The sequence below is a fragment of the Gigantopelta aegis genome, chromosome 4, assembly GCF_016097555.1.
Source record: "Gigantopelta aegis isolate Gae_Host chromosome 4, Gae_host_genome, whole genome shotgun sequence".
In the NCBI taxonomy this organism is placed as follows: Eukaryota; Metazoa; Mollusca; class Gastropoda; order Neomphalida; family Peltospiridae; genus Gigantopelta; species Gigantopelta aegis.
This window is the reverse complement of record NC_054702.1, coordinates 30106704-30129058: the sequence shown is the minus strand read 5'-3', so window position 1 is coordinate 30129058 and position 22355 is coordinate 30106704. Positions and strand designations below refer to the sequence as shown.

The 22355-nt window shown below is 33.1% G+C and overlaps 2 protein-coding genes across 4 annotated transcripts in view; one reads left to right on the top strand and one right to left on the bottom strand.

The window, feature by feature from the left end:
• The window catches only part of LOC121370346 (calcineurin subunit B type 1), a 29468-nt gene extending 29068 nt beyond the window's left edge, over positions 1-400 (bottom strand). The window contains exon 1 of one of the 2 annotated variants that reach the window (XM_041495501.1): positions 309-400. In XM_041495501.1, coding sequence (XP_041351435.1) covers positions 309-311 — 3 coding nt within the window. In that variant the 5' untranslated portion in view covers positions 312-400. The remainder of the gene's footprint in view (positions 1-308) is intronic. The other variant, XM_041495500.1, reaches the window with a different exon arrangement.
• LOC121370345 (elongation factor 1-gamma-like) lies at positions 393-19904 on the top strand. 2 transcript variants are annotated; one of them, XM_041495499.1, is made up of 11 exons: positions 393-466; positions 595-744; positions 3976-4039; positions 8576-8718; positions 12604-12747; positions 13376-13505; positions 14023-14126; positions 14435-14508; positions 15174-15346; positions 17349-17473; positions 19664-19904. In XM_041495499.1, exons 1-11 carry the CDS (start codon positions 455-457, stop codon positions 19814-19816), a joined length of 1272 nt encoding a protein of 423 aa, XP_041351433.1. In that variant the 5' UTR covers positions 393-454; the 3' UTR covers positions 19817-19904. The 2 variants fall into 2 exon arrangements, with proteins under 2 accessions (XP_041351433.1, XP_041351432.1); XM_041495498.1 differs by having other exon boundaries at positions 440-481.
• The last annotated feature ends 2451 nt before the right edge of the window (positions 19905-22355 follow it).

The following is a 22355-nucleotide window of genomic DNA, read 5'->3' as shown; positions in this document are numbered from 1 at the left end:
AAAACCAGACTTCAAAACCAATGCATAATCAACTACAGCATGAAGCAGAAAAAGAAGAAAATGGAATCAGTTTTTATTATTGTATTTTATTTATGACAACATGATTATATTTACATTAAAATTCTTCTATAATATAATAATATGAAACTGAAGAAAATGCTAAACGTTGCTAGTGACAGCTTCTGCTACACTCTTTATTTAATACATCAAGCAAGTCAAATATCACCTATATAAATGCACACTGCATTTTATCGTGTAGCCGTTTAACAATACATTACTACAAAAACATTTCTACGCATTCAGCTTACCATTTTGCTAATTGTTTCTGAAAAATATAAACCAAAATTCCTTCATGTAAGTTTCAGTCAATCATCCGGGTAACTAGAGAATTAAATTTAGCAAGTGCGCATATCCCACAAAAAACCGGTACGTCACTTCCTTTTTAAGCTGTGACATGGCGGCTGGTGTGAGTATTGTCGAAGTGTGTGTCAAATCTTGACATATCACATGCATCTTCATTGATTATAATTTGTTTGTATGCTATTTGTTTAGTATACTGATTTTTAAATAATTTTTTTGTGATATATTTTTCAGACACTCTACACGTACCCAGGAAATTTTAGGGCATACAAAGCTCTAGTAGCTGCCCAGTACAGTGGAGTAGATGTGAAAGTTGCGTCTGACTTCAAGTTTGGTGAAACGAACAAGAACACAAATTTTATTTCCAAATTTCCATTGGGAAAGGTATCAATTTGACACATTTTCCGTTATATATTTATTATTGGACCTGGGCAAGACTTATCTTATTCACCCCACCCTAATAGTAAGAGTAGTAAGGGGTCATTCACAATTGTCAACATTAACATAAGCATACAAACCGTACGCTGGGGGGGGAGGGGGTTAACAGCCGCTGTACGCTTTTTAGAAATACAAATAAATGTCGATTTATAACTTTCCGAGAAATCTATTTTCCCCCTAATTGTTGTTAGATAGACGCATCAAAATAATTCATGGCGGAGTTCGGGCATTGAACTAGTTCACCACGGTAAACATCTACGGTCCGTTTTTTAACATTTTGACATTTATTTGGACCCGATGTTTACAATGTTAATAGCAAAAACAAGCGTGCAGTTTCTGCCCAGATTTCAGGCGGAATCGATACAACCATGGAATTAATTATTTCGTGGCGAAATATGAGATGTAGCAATAAATATAAACACTTACTGTATAAAGAAAACTTCCCGAGTCACGTTTTACGCATAAATAGACAGTTTGTCCAAATAGTAATCCTGCATTAATCCAATTTTCAGTTACGAACAAAATCTCGAATATTCCCGCCGGCCATTGTGAGCATAGTTAAAATGTGATTGAAAACTGTTGGTGGAATCGGATTATTTTTATTATTATTCGTCTCGGGTTCACGAGTTTATTCCACGATATTTAATGGAATATCACGTTTTATAATAATAAATAAATAAACTTAATTAATGAATAATATTGTTTAAAAATCAATTAATTGATAATAAATTAATAATAACAATTAAATTTAACTGAATAAAACTCCTAAAATAACTAATGACCAGTAATTATAGCTAAAAAAAATAAATAAAATTAAAACAAAAAAGAAGAGAAAAAAAGAAGAAAAAAACCTTTGAAACACATGTAAGCAATGGCCTGTAATAATAATATTTAAAAACAATTACTAAAGGAAATAATAATTTGGAAAAAGTAAATAAATGAAGGCCTTAAAATAAGTAATGACCTGTACTAACAATCATTATTTTTTTAATAATAATAAAAAAGAATAATACACCCCAAAACTTTAATGTGATAATATTATTAACAATGCATATAATGCAACCCACACAAAGCACATATGTAGAAACAAAAATAACAAAATAAATACATTTAATAATCAATTCCATTCAGTTCCGCAATATTTCTTTTTACGTAAAATGCTTGATACGAATAATTCTCGTTCCGCAAAATTTTCATTCCGCATTTTCGATGTGCCAGGATAAAAATAGTTTTCAAATGTTTAAATGTGTCATCTTCAAACATCTAATCCTGGAAAGGTTACCAAAGGTATTGTACTTAATATTTTTGTCTAAAATTTATTAAAATATGTTGTTGTACGTGTTGAGGCTCTTAAATAAAGCACATATGCCTGATTTTATTAAATCGTGATTGCAAATGGAAAATTCGATCCAATGGATAAACGTTACGGCACAGCAATAAACATCACAATAATAAATATCGTGCCGGAGACGTTTATCTTGATGAACTAGCATTGAACATGATAGACAGGACAGAGAAGGCAACCGAAGCTCATGAAAAGATCCACAAGTGCCCGATTTGTAATGAGAAGTATCCCACAAGATACCAGCTCCTGAAACATCAAAACCAGGACAATCACAAGCAAAAGAAAGGAAGACCCAAGAAAATCACTTGAACATGGCTTCTAGATTATGATAGGCCCACTCCAGTGGCTAGTGACATTCTAATATAACTGCCAATAAAAGATGGACAAAAAAAATCAACATTTTATTTTGTACACTTATGGGGGGGGGGGGGGGGGGGGGTCATGAAAAAGTGTACTCTTTGTACACTTATGATAATGTTGATAATTGTGAATGGCCCCTAAGACCAAACACATTTTTAATTGTTTTATATTTGTTTATCTTTGGTTACTGTTTGACAGTTTAGGTTAGTAATATAGCTTAACACTTAGTAGTTTAATTAATTATGTCAATTCAGTATCCCAAATGGGCAAATTGTGTATTAATTCCTTGTGCATTGTGAAGAAAAACCTTACAAATGAACCAACAGTGAACGTGAAAACAAATGTAACAGAATTAGGGACATTTGTGATACATTAATAATATACAGAGAAATGTTTGGAAAGACTTCTGAGCATGCCATCAATAATTTTAACCCTAAACTTAAGCCTGAATGAACAATACTGGAACGTTCGGAAGTCTTGCCGTGTGGGCTATCATTAGCTATACAGGCCTCAAACTTGATGATAGCACCGATGGTAGTGCAAGGGGCACATTAAGGCAATACTTTTCTTAACGTGCACAGCAAGTTACTTCCCTCTGTTGCAAATTTAAAATGGCATGGATATTTAGTTAATAATTATGCAAGTACTTCAGTCGGGAGTTTGTGAGTACAGTAGGTTAACTTATATATTTTTGGTTTATGTGTCCATTTGTTGCACTATTTCTGTTGAGAAATGATTGAAATATGGTGCCACAAGTTTTGAATACCAGCTATATTAAGGGTATTTAAGGAGATCCACACGTAGTAAAAACCAATCTTATTACGTCCCTCCGGATGAGGCTACAGGTTATGAATATGCATACGTCTTTTAATTTTTTGCAACATGTACTGAATTTGCCAGGGTGGGTCAGATATGGATTTAAAAAAACTTTATAATTTGCTTTGACATACAAAAAAAAGAATAATAATCATGTTTTTCGTAAAAGGAGGGACAAGTAACGGAGTGACAAGTATATTTTAATTGATGAATACTAATTACTTATAATATTTAAAAGTAAAAACATTGAGCTAATTATGTGAAGTAAAGTAAAGTATGTTTTACAAGTTTAAAGTTGTTATATTAGTCTTCTAGATATTTTTTTACTGTTTAATACTGTCTTTACAAAAAGGTATACATTTTTGACAAAATGGTTGTAACTTGTGAATGGCTAGGTGTATCTAAGAATTGTAAACAAGTTTTGGAAACTAAAACATAAGTAGCTGTCTGATCATACCACACAAGTTTCTGAATTCACAAATAATTTATTTTCTCAAATGTGGCATTTTGCTTGATCTTGCCCATGCTGCAAAAGTCGTCTCTTTTTTTTAAATTTAAATAAAATATTGCTGTGGGCAATAAATTTTAAGTTCGAGCCTTGCTAATAGTAATAAAAATATTCTTAATTTTAAATAGGCTAAATTTTTTTTTTTTAGGTTCCAGCCTTTGAATCTGGGGATGGTTTTTGTCTTAGTGAGAGTAATGCCATAGCTCAGTATGGTAAGTATGCTTGTTTTCAAGGTACAAATTTGTCAAGCTCTGACAATCACAAACTTTGCACATTAGCTTTGTTCGACACAAAATGAAATATTTCTGTTGAAGTAGTCCTAATTGAACATTGAACGGTATTCACTTGATCATTGATGTGTTCCTTCACTAGTTCAGTGTTGAAGTAGTTTGATGCAGTACGTTTTAAAATGCATATTTAATTTTTCTTTCACCATAACATACTCATGCTTACAGGAAGTGCAGAAATGGAATATATTTCACTAGCCCACCAGGCTAGAACCAACTAAAATTTACTAGCCCGCCAGTCTACAGAACAATATATCATTATTTAACAATTTTATAATATACAGTCTTCATTTCAAATGATATTTATGTATTTAATTAAAAAATCATTATTAATGACACTTGGTAAGTGATCAATATCACATGGCAAACAAAATCAAGCCCTAAACCTTGATTGACTATTTTAAACATACTTTTTGAAATATTCTAGTCGGACAAAAATTTTTCACATTTCTTTCATATAGATAAATTTACAAAATTCAAGTGACACCCCACAAGTATTTAACAAAACCATCTGGTTCAAAATACACCAGCAACATACTTTCATTGTAAATGAGCCATTCCTAGGAAGTATTGACCATTGACTGGCTCTGTTTTCAGAATGTTCGAAAGTCCAAAGTTATCAATGCGGTACATGTATTGTGTATTTTGTCATCTTTTTAACAGTTTATTTGAATGGTTTGAAATTTCAACGTGGAGTCGCAGATTCAATGAAATTTAATTAGTCAGAAAGTCATGGATTGGTAGTTGCTTTTTTTTATTTTTTTTTACTTATCCATCACAATTTGGCGTGCAGGCGAGTAATTTCTGAACCCCTGGCTTATGGAACTGCCCAAAGAATAGTTGAAAAAATCACTGATAGTGTTTTTCACCGAAATTTGGCATGACATGGTAGATAAAACGCTTTTGGGAGACTTTCACCATTTTCAAAGCAAACATTCTGCATTTGCTAAAAACAAATTGCTGCTTGCAACCAGATCAAGTATTGTACGATGGGTATGAAATTCCACCCTTTAAAAAAAAAAAATCTATCATTCTGCTTTTGTTAAAAAAAAAATTGCTGCTAGCCAACCACAAAAATTCACACAGTTTCTCCATTATAAGGCATGCTTGTCTAAAAATGGCTATCATGTAAGAGGTGGAGATATATTAATCTGATATATTGCGGCCATTACAGATTTATATTTGCTAGTGGCCAATACACATATACCTGTATCATACATTGTACCTTAATTTACCCCAAAATAATACTTTTTTGAAAATCCAATATAAAACCTGATACAGCTCCTTTAAGAACGGGTCAAGCTATCAATGACTGACCTATTTTGGTTAGCAGGGCTTAGAACTAAAAACATTTTTAAATCCACTGGCCATGGGATCAGTGATTTTAAAAATTTACTAGCCACGATTAAAAATTCCACTAGCCCTCTTTTACTCTTTAAGTTAATACAGTTTGACTAAATTATACTTAATATTCAGATATGTTACATAAAGAGAGGGAGATAGAACTTAAACACGCTAACATTGGGGGTTGTGTTGCGGTCAAGTTGTTCATATTTACAAGATAGACTTAACCTTTAGACAACTGGATTAATTTTTAACAAAAACCACATTGAGTGGGTACAAGTTTATAATTTTTACTCACATATATTCACTTAAATGTTTCATAAATACATGAAATAAAATTCATATATGAATCGGTAAGTATTATTTTCGTGTCTCTTTTTGTAATTTTTATTATTTTAAATCGGCTAATGGTAATTAAAATTAGGCAAAAAATCGAAAAAGTTGCCTTTACTTACGGGCATTTGTGGCCAGCTGTCCAGTATTTATGTCCATTATTCCCAATAACAGTGGTTTTCTGACCAGATTTTTTTTAAAACCCGGAACTACGATTCATATTGCAATATTTGGTAATTTTATTTGTTGGTAAAACGATCAAATTTATTATCAAATTAGCTGTTACAATCAGCTATCGATCCCTGAAAATTACAGCGACGTGCCGCCATTGTTGTCAAGCGAAAATACTTGCCGAAAACCACGTTTTGAACTCAAAATTTCAAGGTATTTTCAATTGAAAAAATCAAAACAAAAACCACCATTTTGAAAAAAAAAAAATTTTTTTCTTTGTTTCCGGTGAGTGTCGTGTGCAAAATGGCAGGGAAATATGAATTGGGGAATGCACTGTATACAGTGTACAGTATATCGACTGACGTGACGTCGGGCAAGATATCTCGCCTGCAGTAGTCAGAAGGTTAACTACAACATTTGACTTTTTTTCTTTCTTTCTTTTTTCACTAGCCTTCAGGCATGGTAATAGTAGTTATTTACTAGCCCAAAATTGAATATCACTAGCCTTGGGAATGGGGCTACCATAATCTAGAAGCCCTGGGTTAGGCTGTTTCATTTTGTCTTGCCATATTAACAAATAACATTGCACTTGTACTTTTTATTTCTTTCACCTTTGTAGATTTAAAGACACTGCAAACATTTGCAGTTTTCATTTGCAAAATTTAAAAAATGTAAATCAGTAGTTTACAAAGCTCTAAAGAGTAGATTACAACAGTGAACACATTGGTATATCTTCAAAACAACTCAATTTACGCTGATTTTGCATTTTAAAAATGAAAAAAAAACTGCCTGAAAGGGGCCAGACTTAGCATTAAAAATCCCAATCTCCCCTGGAAGCAAGCAGCAGATTAATTTAATATATTTATATTTTTAACTAGAATTTCAAGATTTTGTCTTACGTTTTATAGAAACTGACATACAATCAGAAATTTGTGATAGGTCAATGCATAAAACCGTTTTTACAAGATGACAAAATGGGGTTGACACATTTTTTTTTCCAGTATTCTAGCATTTAAAAGCTAGATAGATTTATTTGGTTGTAATCACTATGCCATCGGAGATAACTGTAATGAAAACAGATATTTTTGCATGTCAACAAGTTGGAGTTTCTGCCATACTCAGATTTGTTTTAGCATTTAAAAAAAAAAGTTTAACCTTTTAACAAAATGAATTACTCTTATCATTAATGTATGCTTTTCTTTCTGCTGGAGGCCCCCACACCCCATTGACTGGTTGCATTCCATTCCATAGCACCATACCCAAAATTTTCTTTCTGGCAGAAACACTGCAGTAGACAAAGATTCCTGCTCTATTATATAACAATAATCCTATGTTGGGCATTTTAAGTACCATTACAATCTTCATTTTCCAGTTTGCTGATGGCAAATATTTCAGGGCTCGAAATGCAGTGTTAGTACATGCACCGGTGCATGCTGATTTTTGCGTGTGCATGTAACTTTTAAAACTGGGTGCACGCAGTGCATGCTAATATTTTTCAAGTACTGTGTATTGCGTATACTAGTATCCTGTTGTCTACCAGATTCAGACTCAAGTTGTTGAATTTTGCATATGCATTTCGTAATCTGTTCGCCACATGAAAACGATAACTTATCTTATGGGCGCATCTATTTTGTATCCCATAATCCTACTTACAACAATGGCGCCCTTTCGGTCATTTCTGTGAAATATATTTGCGAAAATTGCCTGCAATATCTCGGTTATATCCGTGAACGGTATTAGGGAAGGTGGTCGAGACCGACTTTGGGGTATCCACGCGCATAACAGTTGTTGTCGTCGCTGACAAATTGAACTTCGCAAGATCTGTGATCAATACAAAGTACCGTAACTGCCTTGAACATTTTCGACCTCAGATATGGGCACTTGATCAGATGATTGCGAACGTGCAGGTGCGTTACTCGCGTAGTTGACTCGAAGTCAGCCAGTGATTATTTCAATCACAACTTCTCGCCGAATTCCGTAGGCTAATTTATATTATACCAACAGATCTTATCGAGTTAAAAAAGTTGATAACTTGCTTAATACAAAACACAAATATTTGTACGAATTTTCAAATTTGATCAAGAATCAGTAATAAACGCAGTTGTATAATGTTCCGGTACTGTTAATAAATAAATATAGGGATTGCCGAATAATTCCGAATAGCTTCGTGTATAAAAAAAAAAAACGAAGTTGCCTTATTTTTTTTCATTTCTAGCCCTGTATTTTCACATGTTAAATCTCGCTACAGGAGAAATCCCAATATTGTTGAAATGGTGCTGTTGGGTTTCTTCCTGTAGTGTGTATTAGTGATCAATATGTGAAGTGTTAACGGTGAACTAGAAAATGTTCAATGTAATCATATTTAATATTATATTACAGCAGGAAATCTGCCTACTGGTTTCGTCAAAAGTTGTCTGATGGCAGAGAGTTATTATAACTGTACAAATATTTGTCTAGCTCTCAAATAGCAGAGTAAATGAGCTAATGCAGGACTTTCTTGAGAAATGATTATCTATGTAAATTGAAGACACCATTAACATAGTTGTGGCTATGTATCAACCTAATTTTATTAAAACTTGTTTTGATGTTTTTGTTTCTTTTCTTTTTTTATAGTTGGTAATTCACAACTGGCTGGAAAGAGTCCAAAGGATGCTGCCAAAATACAGCAGTGGATCAGTTTTGGAGACAACGAAATTGTTCCATCGGCTTGTACTTGGGTTTTCCCCTGTCTTGGGATCATTCAGTACAACAAACAGGTATAGCACATCATGTATTAAAATTTCAGAATTTCTGTCATGCCTTGCAATATGTTCATAAAATCCATTTGTGAAGGAAGTAGTAATGTTAGACTTGCCAAATGTTTAATATGCAATAGCTGATGGTTAATCAGTGTTTTAGTGGTGGTGTTAGACAAAACAAAATTTAACCTATCATTCAGCTACACAGTAATAAAACACAAACAAGGATACATACATTAATTTATTACAGTAACAAAAAAAGCCAAACAATTTTGTTCATCGAAGAGGTTCGATTTTATGACCAAAGCAGGGGCCCAACCAACTGAGCTAGATGCATCCAGATCAAGTGATGAAATTTCACCTTTTAAAAAAAAATCTATCATTCTGCATTTGTTAAAAATAAAACCACAAAAATTCCAAGTTTCTCCATTATAAGGCATGCTTGTCTAAAAATGGCTATCGTGTAAGAGGTGGAGATAAATTAATTTGATATATTGCGGCCATTACAGATTTATATTTGCTAATGGCCAATACACATATACCTGTATCATACATTGTACCTGCTTTATTGAAAGACATTGCCATTGGACTAATGACTACATAAAGTCGTATCATTTTTAATTTTTATCAGCTGTAAGAAGGAATATTGTACAGCGTCTTTGTATGAATGCTTGTTTTCATGGTAGAGTAGTTGAAAGAAATTACTGGTACTGGAAGTCATTTCCTCTCATCTTCAACCTTTTTTCTTTTATTTTAGAACATTTGGTTTAACTCTGGTAGGATTTAAGCTGTTGGAGCATGTCGCCCCAAACACACTTTATTGTAACATAATTAAATGTATTTTTTAAAACTTAAGACAGATATAATTGCATGTACAGTTAAACCTTGTCATACCGCCCTCCAGTACACTGCCATCCCTGCTTATCACCTACATTTTTTTTTAGCACAGATTGTCTGTATTTAAATGTACATAAATTTACCCTGTTTTACCCAACACATTGGGTGACACATGCCTATACTAAAGCATAGTAAAACAACCCAATAATACTGCCATCGGACGATCTCATGTACCATCTACAAGTTAGTAATAAAGAGTTGACTGTATGTGTGTATATTTGCACATACACACACATGTGAACTTGGGTGTAGTCTGCGAATCACTCATTTGCTGAATGTGTGAAGTGAGGTACATGCCAGTTTTGTCTTAGTGATGGTCGTTCAGTGATTCCATAATGGAAAATCAAGATTGCTACCTTTTTGTTTATTTAATCCTTTAAAATAGTATGTAACATTAAGTTTAAAGATAAGAGTAATTAATTTTGTCAAAAGGTTAACTTTAAAAAAAATCTGCTAAATGATATGGGTATGGTGACATACTAGTTTTACCCTCTGGCAGAAACCCTAATTAGCTCTTACAAATAAAAATGAGAAATCTTTTTCAAATTTTTACATAATTCCAAACAAATAACCTCTCCCATTTTGTTTTATAATGTACCCTATGTGAGCCTCTTTGGGCATTTGTTCATCAGTACTTGCAAGCATATCAATCCAAATAAAGAGGGCTGTAATAGAGCATATTTTTTTATTCTGTAACACTACTACTTTGAGGCCAGTACTGAGCTTTGGTGCACTTACTGAGTGGAAATATTAAAACTCGTAATAATGCCAAACTCGTTATTGGGTCCCAAATTGGGCGGTATAATGAGGTTTGACTGTAATTTACTCTTTGTTTAAATTCAGCTGAATCAAACACTATAAGATGTAAATATTTATTAAGAAATTTTTATAGTAGAATTGGTTTTACACTCTACTTAAACAACATTGCATATAAATACGGACATAAACTGCGAAATCGGAATTGGAATACATATTATAGTACATTCATGAAGGAACATGTTTTGTATGTGTCATAGTAACATTGAAAGCCACTTATAAATACAGACACCTCAACTCGTGTCTTGGACTTGTTTGCAGTAATGTCATCTTTTTGCCCCGTTTATGAATAGTATATTACGGTATATCTGTCATAAACTGATGCATCATATTATGGACTTCATATCAAATAACATCTATATCATCCTGAATGAACCAACCCCTGCTGTTGAGAAAATGTCCACAGCAAAAAAAACATGGCAAAGCAAGTGCCGCAGAAAATTATTAACTCCACTGCATTGCATTGGAACAACCATAGCCATGGGTACAACACTAAAAATTAGTTATTAAATTGATTTATTGGGGGGGATTTAAAACCTACTTGTGACTGAAAATAATTAAAAACTACCATTTTAGGCTTCAAAGCTCCACTGGTTGACAGAAATCACTTGCCCGAAATATATATTGTCCCATGATCAGAAATGATGTGCGTTTTAGTCGTGTTTGAGAGTTGGGTGAAAGGTGAATCTAAAAGTAAAGTTGTAACAAATTGAGGTTAATTTCAATTTGCAGACTTAGTCTTGACACATTCCTGCCCCGATTAGTCACATCTGCTGGTGTGTGCGGGTACACATTTTTTAGACGGTCACGTTGGCATTAATCAGCATGTATGTGCCAAACAGTACACATCTGAATTCTCCATTAAAAGGCATGCTTGTCTGAAAATGGCAATCGTGTAACGGATGGAGAAAGATGATTAATGTACATGTGGAGATCGTTAGATAATTCATATCTAAAGGTCAATGCTATGTAGTACAGTGATTCTACTGAATTTAATACTGTGTTCAAGTATGCTTATAATTACCATTTCGAAAACTTCTACAACCACTTGAAAGTGGCTTCAGAAAAACTCAGAAGCTTGTATTTTCGACTTGTAAACTCTGAAGTAAACTCTGAAGAAAAACGTTCTCGGGCAAGCATTAACTTTGAATTTAGAAGAAAAATGGCAATGAGTAGTTTCTCTGAACTTCGTTTTGATGATAAAAATTAATCATACCCTTTAAATGTGCCATAAAAAAAATCAATCGGTGTAAAAATTTAGGGGGGGGCATTATTATTATTAGAAGTGCACCTGAACTCGAGCGAGTTGACAACTAATAATTCAATTTCTAAGCACACCCAAATGCTACTACAGGTTTTTGGCAACTCCATTATAGCAAGGGGCACCATCCACTTCCACTGATTTATACTCGACTATTTTACTTTGATGCCTGCTCTCATGATTAATGAAGCTGGATTTATTAGCTAGTAGTGTCAGTAGGCTATTTTATTTGAAAGAAAAGGTTGGTGCTTCCCTTCTAAAAAAAATTTAGACAACAAAAACACTTGATCTATTTCCCAGTGTTAAAAATGAGTTGGATGTGTAAGCCAAATCAGTACTGTAAATTTGATTTCATGGTATCTTGGCTAAACAAAGTTTTACAGCACAGGACTTATAGAATTTTTAGCCATGGGATCAGTGATTTTTTTAATTTACTAGCCACAATTAAAAATTCACTTGCCCTACTTTTAGTTAATACAATTTTACTAAATAATAGTATTAATCAGATATGTCACCTAAGAAAGAGCTAGAGCTTAAAAACACTAACATTGGGGTAGGTACAGGATATTCATATTTACAAAATAGGCGTAACTGTAACATTTGACGAATGTTTTTCATCAGCCGTTGAGCATGGCAATAGTAGTTATTTACTAGCCCAACATTAAATATCACTAGCCATGGGAGTGGGGCTACCATAATCTAGAATCCCTGCAACATCAATATAAAGTTCAATGTATAGACTTTTTTTTAGACTTTGTGGAAATTTATTAATAAATTATCTCGATTTAACTTTATTTGGCATCCAACAGTTTGAATGTTAATGTACTTGAGTGAAAGTTACATTGATAGTTTTAGATAATTAAAAGGAAATAACATGTTTGCTTTTTATTGTTTTAAATATTTTGACGTTGTCCTTTGTTGAATTGCAGGAAGCTGAAAAGGCAAAGGAGCAGATCAAGAAAGTCCTGACTCTGCTGAATGACTATTTGCTGACAAGAACGTATCTGGTTGGAGAGCGTATTACCCAGGCTGACATCAGTGTGTCGTGCTGTCTGATGCTGCTGTATCAGCATGCAAGTATATGATTATATCACTAATTAGAAACAGATGTACTAGCACACATACACTTATTTATCAGTATATATGTCACATAATTACACTGGTATTATTTGTAGAGTATTTAACCAGGGTTAGCAGCTCAAATTTAAGAATTTATTAACTACAGCAATTTTTAAATGTTTTTGCCATCCTTGCATACAGCCATTTTAAATCTAACTTTGCAACTTAAAAATCACAACTGGTGAAAGGCTGTGGTACATGCTTTCCTTGCTGCATTAGGAAAAATGTGGCATGTTGATTACAAGTCAGAATTACCGAATGTTTGATAACCAATAGCTGATAATTAACTACTGAGTGTGCCGTAGTGATGTCGTTAAACAAAACAAACTACTACTTCTTCTTAGTTTGGTTTTGGAACCTAAGAAAATGTAAATTGGACGATTCATTTACTGGAAGTATTGAGGTTTATTTTGGATTAATGTTATGAAAACACCACCACCAACAATATCCCAAGCAGGCTAGTTTATTTATTCATTTTGCTAAAGCATTCCTTATCATCAGCATTTGAAGACTTAAAAATTTAATAACTTATTTTTAATAACTGTTCAATAAATTTAATAATTTTTTTAATTGCACCTGCAGGTACTGGATGCTGAATTTCGCAAGCCATTCCAGAATGTGAACCGGTGGTTTACCACACTGGTCAATCAGAAGCAGTTTAAAGCTGTTGTAGGAAACTTTCAGATGTGTACCAAGATGGCCCAGTTTGATTGTAAGTTTGATCCATCAGAAACCCCCACCCTTCCTTTTTAAAATAAATAAATAAAAATGGAAGAATATGAAATCTAAATATTTTCACTTTTGTACAAACTCTTTGCTTGGAGAAGGCTTAATGTCAGCACATACCAAAAAACAAAAACAAACATTCCATACAAAATCAAAAAGTTTAATGTACACTTTTAGGAAACACGAGGGGTGAGGGAAAAACATTTAGACAAATTATCTATTAAAGTTCAAAAAAAACTTATTTTTAAAAAATTACCAGTTATTATATAAAATTATTTAGCAGATTAAAAAAAATTTATGAATCGTAGCCTGTAACAAACTGAAAACAGGAATATTGTTTTTGTAACTTGTTTTTTTTTTATGTTCAGTTAATAACTAAAAAAAAATTTAATGTTAATTCCATTACCCTATAATTGTGCCTAATAATTTTTTTGATGTGGCAAGCTTTAATAGTCTAATTGACTTTCATTGATATTGTAATGGAATCTAAAATGTATTTTTAGCCAAAAAATATGCTGAGTTGCATGGACAGAAGAAAGAAACGGCCAAGAAAGACAGTAAAAAAGAGGCCAAACCTAAGCAGGCGAAAAAAGAAGCAAAACCGAAAGTGAGCATTTTATTTTGGTCACTATAGCCTTCAAATTAAATTATCAAATTTAATTGAAACTAAAACATGCACTTGTACTGTTAAAGATTATGATGGAGGAGATACTCAAATATATCTTATGACAGTAAAGACAAACAAGCAGAATGTTTGTGCATACATAAGAAAATACTTTCCAAGTGTTAATACACAAATACTTCACTGTACTTTATGTAACTGAAACCACTGTTATGCTTAATACATTCTAAAATTCTTGCTCTACTTTACTCAGTGCATTTAATATTTGAACATGGCTAGCATTTATTTTGTAGGATGAAGAAGAAGCAGAAGACGATATGCCTAAAGAAAAGGAATCTAAAGATCCGTTTGCTGCTTATCCAAAAGGGTAAATCCATTCTAGGGGCATTCATATATGTATGTACACCGTGAGGTTTGGGTGGGTTCAGGCATTATGTATGAAGAGTACCTTTTAGTGTGAAAGAATGATGTTTGTCAGTACATGGAGGGAGTTGGAAAATACAAAATTGTATGTGTATATATACTTTATGGATGGCTGGGCCTGCCCCTCTTTTTGTTGAAAAATGTTTTCTTTCATGTCATCTCCACTGTTAAAAAATTATATGGGTTTCGTTGTTAATTGTTTCTAAATAAGTATTTGTATCATTACCATGATTTAGATGATGATAAAGTTTACACTTTTTAAAAAAACCTTTAGTATCTTACAAATATATAGAATTGTTAACGTCTGTGTGAACATATATACTCATGGAAAAAAAGTTCCTGTTCCTGTCTCGAATCAATTGTAAATGGTTAAAATTTGACAAAGATGTCAGTATAATTGTGCAAATCAGCTTGTTGATGAATGATGACCCCCACCCCCCCCCAAAAAAAGTATTTTCTATATTACCCTTAAAGACGTCTTGAGCAATCCATATATGGGGGGGGGGGGGGGGGGGGGGGGGATTCTCCTTTTGGGGTATATATTTTAACCATGTATAACTGTTTTAGTTTTTTTTTTTATATATATATTCAATGTATGTTACTTTTCAGGACATTTAATTTGGATGAATTCAAAAGAACCTATTCTAATAAAGACACCGTCACCGTTGCTTTGCCTTACTTCTGGGAGAAATTTGACAAGGAAAATTGGTCCATTTGGTACTGTGAATACGCCGAAGATGTTTCCAAAAAGAGACAGTTTATGTGCTGTAATCTAGTATCGGGTAAATAATTCAATAATGTTTGCCGGGTGATATTTTAGGTCAGCAAGTAGAGTGCCACCAGAGGTGCTTTGATCATAGTATCAAACCACGCCATTGCTCCATGACTGATATTACATAGGCGGTGCTGTGTTCTGTCCTGTCTGGGATAATGTACAGAGAGCGTTACTGTCTTTGAATATCGGCTTTATCCTGTGAAGGTTAGAATGGCGAATGTTGTGAGACTGCCAAGCTGCATTCACTGTTCGACCCGAGCAGGATAAAGCCAATATCTTAAAGGGACATGCCCTAGTTATGGCTAGTTGTTAACCATTACGGCGTAGTTTTTCGCTATTAAATCCATTTTTTCACAAATAAAATTGCAATTTACTTGCATTTTATTATTTAGAATACACATTTCCATTCACCTGAAGTGCTTTTTGGTAATCCTGATGTTTGTAAAACCACGAAATGCATTTTTTGCAAGCGAGGTCCAATCTATTTTTAGAGGGAATCTTCCTCTGTAAACGTCAGACGTTGGTATACCACGTGACCGTTTTCATTTTGGTTCGGTTTGTTTTCTCGTGCACGGTTCGCGCAATAAACATACGATTTGTTGTCGTTTGCTTGTTCATTTGTGAGATTTTTCTTCACAGTTAGTGAACATTTTCAGTAACAATAAAGTTCAGACAAGTAAGTGTCTCAATACAAAACGTTACAAACCCTTAAAACCAATAATTCTTACGATATCTGGAGAGGGGATACAACCAGGACAGAACAGTTGGAGCATGTCCAGGAGAGGTGAAAGGAACGCACCCCAAGTCTGTGCGCACTCTTGTGAAATTTGTCGTGACGTAGGCATTGTTGTGCTTCGAGCGACATCTACCGGTTGACATCAGAATACTAACTTTCAAAATTATTTCAAGCAATTGGGACATGGGGATTCCCATGGTATTTATCAATATAAAACCTGCTTTTTCACTCCATTTGATAAAAACGTGATCTAAGTGTGTTACAGGTTTGTAGATTAACCAAATTATAATTTATTTTCGCTGGATGGAACTAGGGTGTGCGGCTTTAACAGTAACTAGTTATTTTATTTATCCTGCAATATTACATAATATGTAACACAAAAAAAATACAACAAAATGGACAGTTTTACTTCACAATTTTACTGTTGGTACTTTGTTGCCAACAATATACATCAAAACAAAATAGTTCTTAAATAACAATTCATTTCTTTCTTTTTTTTAACAAAAATTGTCTTAAAAACTTTTTTAAAATAAAAAATTTCAAATGGAAATAGAATAACTTTGAACAATGCAACATTCCTTTGCTGATCATAACTAGTATAAAAGTAGTTCAGTCCCAAAAAGCTATATTTTTGGTCTGAAAAGTGTATCCTCTTTGTCAGAATTATAAAATGTTTGACAGGACGTAGCCCAGTGGTAAAGCGTTCGCTTGATGCGCGGTCGGTCTGGGATCGATCCCAGTCGGTGTGCCCATTGGGCTATTTCTCACTCTAGCCAGTGCACCACGACTGGTATATCAAAGGCTGTGGGATGGTGCATATAAAAGATCCCTTGCTTTTAAACGAAAAGAGTAGCCCATGAAGTGGCGACAGCGGGTTTCCTCTCTCAATATCTGTGTGGTCTTTAACCATCAAATAAAAACTTTTCCTTTTTTTCTGGGGGGTTTTGTTGTTAGGTGGTTTTTGTTTTTTTTAACAGATTTTATCTTTTTAAATACAGTAATTTTCAAAAAGAAGACTGTATTTTATATGGACTGCTATTTTTTTTTTAGCTTTTATAAGATAATTTTTTAATTTATTATACACAACTAGCAATTTAATCATTATACACAATCTAACTAGCTTGACAGAATATTTGAGGTTTATATTTGACGGTGCAGAAGAAAACTAGACTAAATTTTATGCTTCACGTTAAACTGAGTAAAGTATCGGGAACCAGTCTGATGTTGTCTTACTGAATATGGTTTTATTAATTATATATGTTTCTCCCTTCAGGACTGATGCAGCGGTTGGACAAGCTTCGTAAAAATGCCTTTGGATGTATGTGTCTATTTGGAGAGGATTTCAAAGTTTCCATCAGCGGAGTGTGGTTTTGGAGAGGTCATGATCTAGCTTTCACGGTGAGAATTGTTATCTTCCTAGCATTTTCTTTGTTTTTATTAAGCAGATGATAAATCAATAACTTTTTAAAATGTGCGTTATTTTCATAAACTACATCCATTTACAAGATTCTACTCGATAGCAATGTCGGTCATTAAAATTTTGTAATTTCTATGGTTGTACAAGATCAGCCTACCCAATTTCATTGGTTATACAGTTTTGATATGCTCAAGAACACTAGTGTTATATCAAAAATGTAGACAAATTCATTGACCGAAGTAATTTTTATAAACTCTAATAATAATAATAAAAACATGTTTTGTAAAACCAAATTAAGTGTTGAGATATTCCTGTAATCAGTTTAATGAATGAATGTTTAATACACCAGCAAAAATACGTCAGCAGTTTGTGTTTATTTTGAAGTGATAATTGCTGTGTGTAAACATTTGTTTTTGTTGTTGGAAATTCACAATTTTGTTAATCCGAAGCTACGTAATAAATTGAAAAGTAGCTGTATATAAATATTTAAATGTTAATTTTCAATTGTATTAGTAACCCTTCCAGTCTTGTCTTGCCGACCACTACAATGTTGGTAAAACAAGTAAGAGGGGGAGATAAATCACGGTGTGTCGAGTTTCTCTCATCTATGTGGTGAACAGAATCCACAACACACCTACATAAAAGAAAGCTTAACGTATCATTTTGTAATAGCTTGGCTATAGCTACTTGGGTATAGCTACTTGGGTTTGGTGTCATGTATGATAATTTTGCAGTGTTTTTTATTATTCACTTTCATTGTTCATGCATTAAACAGACCTTTGTGTTGCCGTAAATCTTTACATTCCAATCAAAACAGATATTCTGGCTAAAATACCTTGTTATTAAAGTAAGAAGCCCAAACTGGATTTTGTCTTCAAATTTCATATGTACGAAAAAAACTCTTTTTAGGAAATAAAATGAAACGTAACCTAGTACAAATATTAGAACGATCAGAAACATGTTTACTATACAGCCAATAATATTTCATGCAGAAAAATATATTTAATATGTAATTACAATTGTTAAAAAGTCTGTTAGTTAATAACATCTTAAAAGTTGCAGTGAACTTAGTAATGTCCATTTAAGCAGATGATAAATCTGTAATATTTTGAAATGTGCAGTATCAACTAATTTACATAAACTTCATGGTTTTCCAGATTCTACTTGTTATTGATGTCTTGTCATTGGTCTTATTGTTATTTCTGTGGCCTACACCAAAAAAATTTGGTATACAGTTTTAACAGTCCAGGAGTGTTAGGATAAAAAATATATTGTCCGTTTGTGTTTATGTTCAAATGATAATTGCCATGTGTAAACAAGGTTAGGGTTTTTTGAAAAATTTACAGTTTTGTTCATTGGAATTGTGGCAAGATGGAAGTAAAAAGCTGTATATCAATATTTAAATGTTCATTTTCAATTGTATTGGTAACCCTTAAAGTCTTGTCTAGCCGACCACTACAATGTTGGTAAAACAAGTAAGAGGGGGAGATAAATCATGGTGTGCCGAGTTACTCTCATCTATGTGGTGAACAGAATCCACAACACGCCTACATATATGTACCCAGGATTTTTATTTTAATAGTTGTACAGCAATATTGGTTTCAAAATGAAGCATGATGCAGGCAAAATAACATATTAAAAAGATTAATTTCAGCAGATAAGGGTGGTTTCAATTTCAGTGAATAGCATGTTCAATTTTTGGATTTTTGTGTGTAAACCTTGCCATGATTTTAATTACAAAGCTTAACTTATCATTTTGTGTAATAGCTTAGCTGTAGCCATTTGGGTTTGAGAGTATGTGGGATAATATTTGTTTGTTCACTTCCAGTGTTACGGAATTAAACTGACTTGTTTATTGCAATAAAATCATCCAACACTGTCACAGGGGTTTGATTTTTCAGCTTTTTGTCCGATTTCAGCTTTTTCGAGTAAAATAATTTGATCTGAAATGCTTAAAAAAATTACCTTTATATAGGTATGGTACAGGTATGGTACAGAGGTTTCATCTTTTTAAAATTAGTTCAGCTTTCATTTTTAAATGCCTATCCACATCCCTGCTGTCATTCTGGTTAACATACCTTTTTAATGATTTTGTATTTCACAAATTGGTATGTTGTAAATCTTTTTTTTTTTATCTTTGCAGCTTGTAAATCTTTTTTTTATCTTTGCAGCTATCACCAGATTGGCAAGTGGATTACGAGTCTTACAAGTGGAAGAAACTGGATCCTGATGACCCAGAAACAAAGAAACTTGTACACAAGTACTTTGTAATGGAGGGCGACTTCGAAGGCAAACCATTCTTTGAAGGAAAAGTATATAAGTAAATTATTGTGGTGAACCTAAGACTTTTGAGACATAGCTGTACCATGTGTTGGGTACTACAAAAGTTGCCAATAAATGAGTGAAGGGAAATTTGTTGTTTGTATTTATTTTTTTAATGTCATCTTTGGCTCGGTGCAATTAAGAAAATGTCCATGGCAAAACACTTGATTGGGGAAAAGAAATTGAATTTAGTGCAGAGAATTAAAAAACCTTGCAGAAGAGGTTGTGTGATATATTTGGACTCTCACTCCCTCTTCCTGGCTTTGTGATGGAGAAACCTGGGATCTTTTATATACACCAAGATTATACGTCAAAATATTTGACATCCAAAAACCTGATTATTAATCCATGTGCTTTAGTGATGTTAAACAAAACGAAATGAAGATAATGCAGCAGTAAACATAAAAATATTTTTATTACTTGTAAATACATGTGGATCAGAGATTATCGTGCAGTAAACTAGATTTGGTGCAGGTGCGATGGTCATCTGTCCTGTCCATCAACATAATATCACATTACTTGGGGTGGATTTATACACATTGAGATAAGAATCCCAAACAATTTTTTAATAAAGAACAAAATCCAATAATTTAAAAACAAACATGCATAGTATGAAAGTTAGGAACGGCTATACTCTGGGCTCACCTTGCCCATAGCCAATACAATTTCTTTTTAATTGACCACTTTTTAATAATATCTAATGGCTAAAACAAATTCTTTCCAGTGTGAGCTCTGTTTTATGGTTTCAACCAATTGGCTTGTTCCATACATTTTGAAGACTTCCAACTTAATTGGTTTCCAGGTAGGAGCCTAGTTTTGTCTTGGCTTAAATGTAATAAGAAAACAAAATAAATTCACAAGTTGATGCCTCCTGGAACAGAACAGATTAAGGATTAATCTTTTCGACGATGTGGTCACAAACAAGCTTCATTATGTCGCCAATCCTGGGAGAATGGCAGTGCACGATTTGAGGAGAAGAAGTCCTTATGTCGTACCCGCATCGGTCATACATATTTGAAGCATTCATTTATTTGAAAGGACTTTCCTCAGTATTTACCTTGATATTTGTATTATATTATACTTTTCCCCACAGGTCTGTGGTTTTACATAATTATATAAATGATATTTCCATGTTATACCTTTTCTGACACCCAACAGCTGATGTGTATTTTTGTGCTGGGGTGTCGTTAAACATTCATTCATTCATTCATTATTTACCTTTCTCTACAATTTAATATGGTTTGACATTGGTTAATCCACAAATACTAAGAGGCTGTTTTGACAATTTGTGTAAGCTGCAATGAATAGTTCTTGTTTAATACATCATATGAGCAAAAATATGTAAAGATTAACTGATAAAATGTAAAATTAAACATTTGTACAAATAATACTGTTGACACACTAAATGCCCAATGTACTTTTCATTGATAATCGAGTTACTTCCAATTTGTTGCTACCACAATTTTTATTATGAAGCACTTCAAAACACTTTCAACCCATTCCACTTCCACCTCTGTATGTGGAAGTTGAAATTAATTTCTGTTCAGTTGTATTTTTTGGTGTGTATTGACACAATGACAGCATACTGTTCAGTTTGGTTCCAGTTATTATGTGTATCATATAAAAGCAACAATAGATTGTCCCTTCAAACACTGCAAAAAATCTGACATTTTCGAAAACATCAATTACTATATGAAAGTATTTTGCCAAATATAATTAAACTTGACTATTTTTGAAAGTTGCAATTGGTGACTGCCCTGGAACCCTCCTGTCATGTCACAGCTGGTGTAATGTCATTGCATCCATTTCTAGTCATCAATGTTATTGGTTGAAATCAGTATCCCTAGATTAATGTTAATTCAGTGAATGCTTTGGATTAGGTACCTATAGTCCGTCCAACAGGGAACACTTTATTTTCGTATGAAATTTACTACAAATTATTTCTTTCTGAGCTGACCGATTTGTAAAATGCACACAAAATTAGTATTTTTTGTTACTTCCAAAAGACTTACTTTTCTTCTTACGTCAAACCAAACTGAAATTATTTACAAAAAACATTTTTACAGAATGATGGGACGGACTATAGGTTATCACCATGGGGCAGCCAATCAAATATCTTAAAACTGACCTCCAACATAATTATTAATTTGAATATTGCTATAATCTCATGTTTTCTGAAATGATTGTGTAAGAATATATATATTCTACTGGTAACAAAAACAGAAAGAAAAGTAAAAATGTATGAATCTGATACCGTGCACAAAAAAAAAAAGATACCCAGTAATTATAATATAATAAACATCCAACATATAAATACCATACACATAACATACTGATGCTAATGAATACTTCAAAAATACAAAACATTGAATAACACATTCACATATAATTAACAGATTACCTGAACTAGATTTGTTTGATTACAAGTCGGTGTGGAACTATAGTGGTATTTGGACAGATTTCTGTATTCGATGGATGGAAAAGGTTTCGGTGTACTTACAGATCCATCTTTTAAAAAGGCAATCGGTATAAAATTGTAAG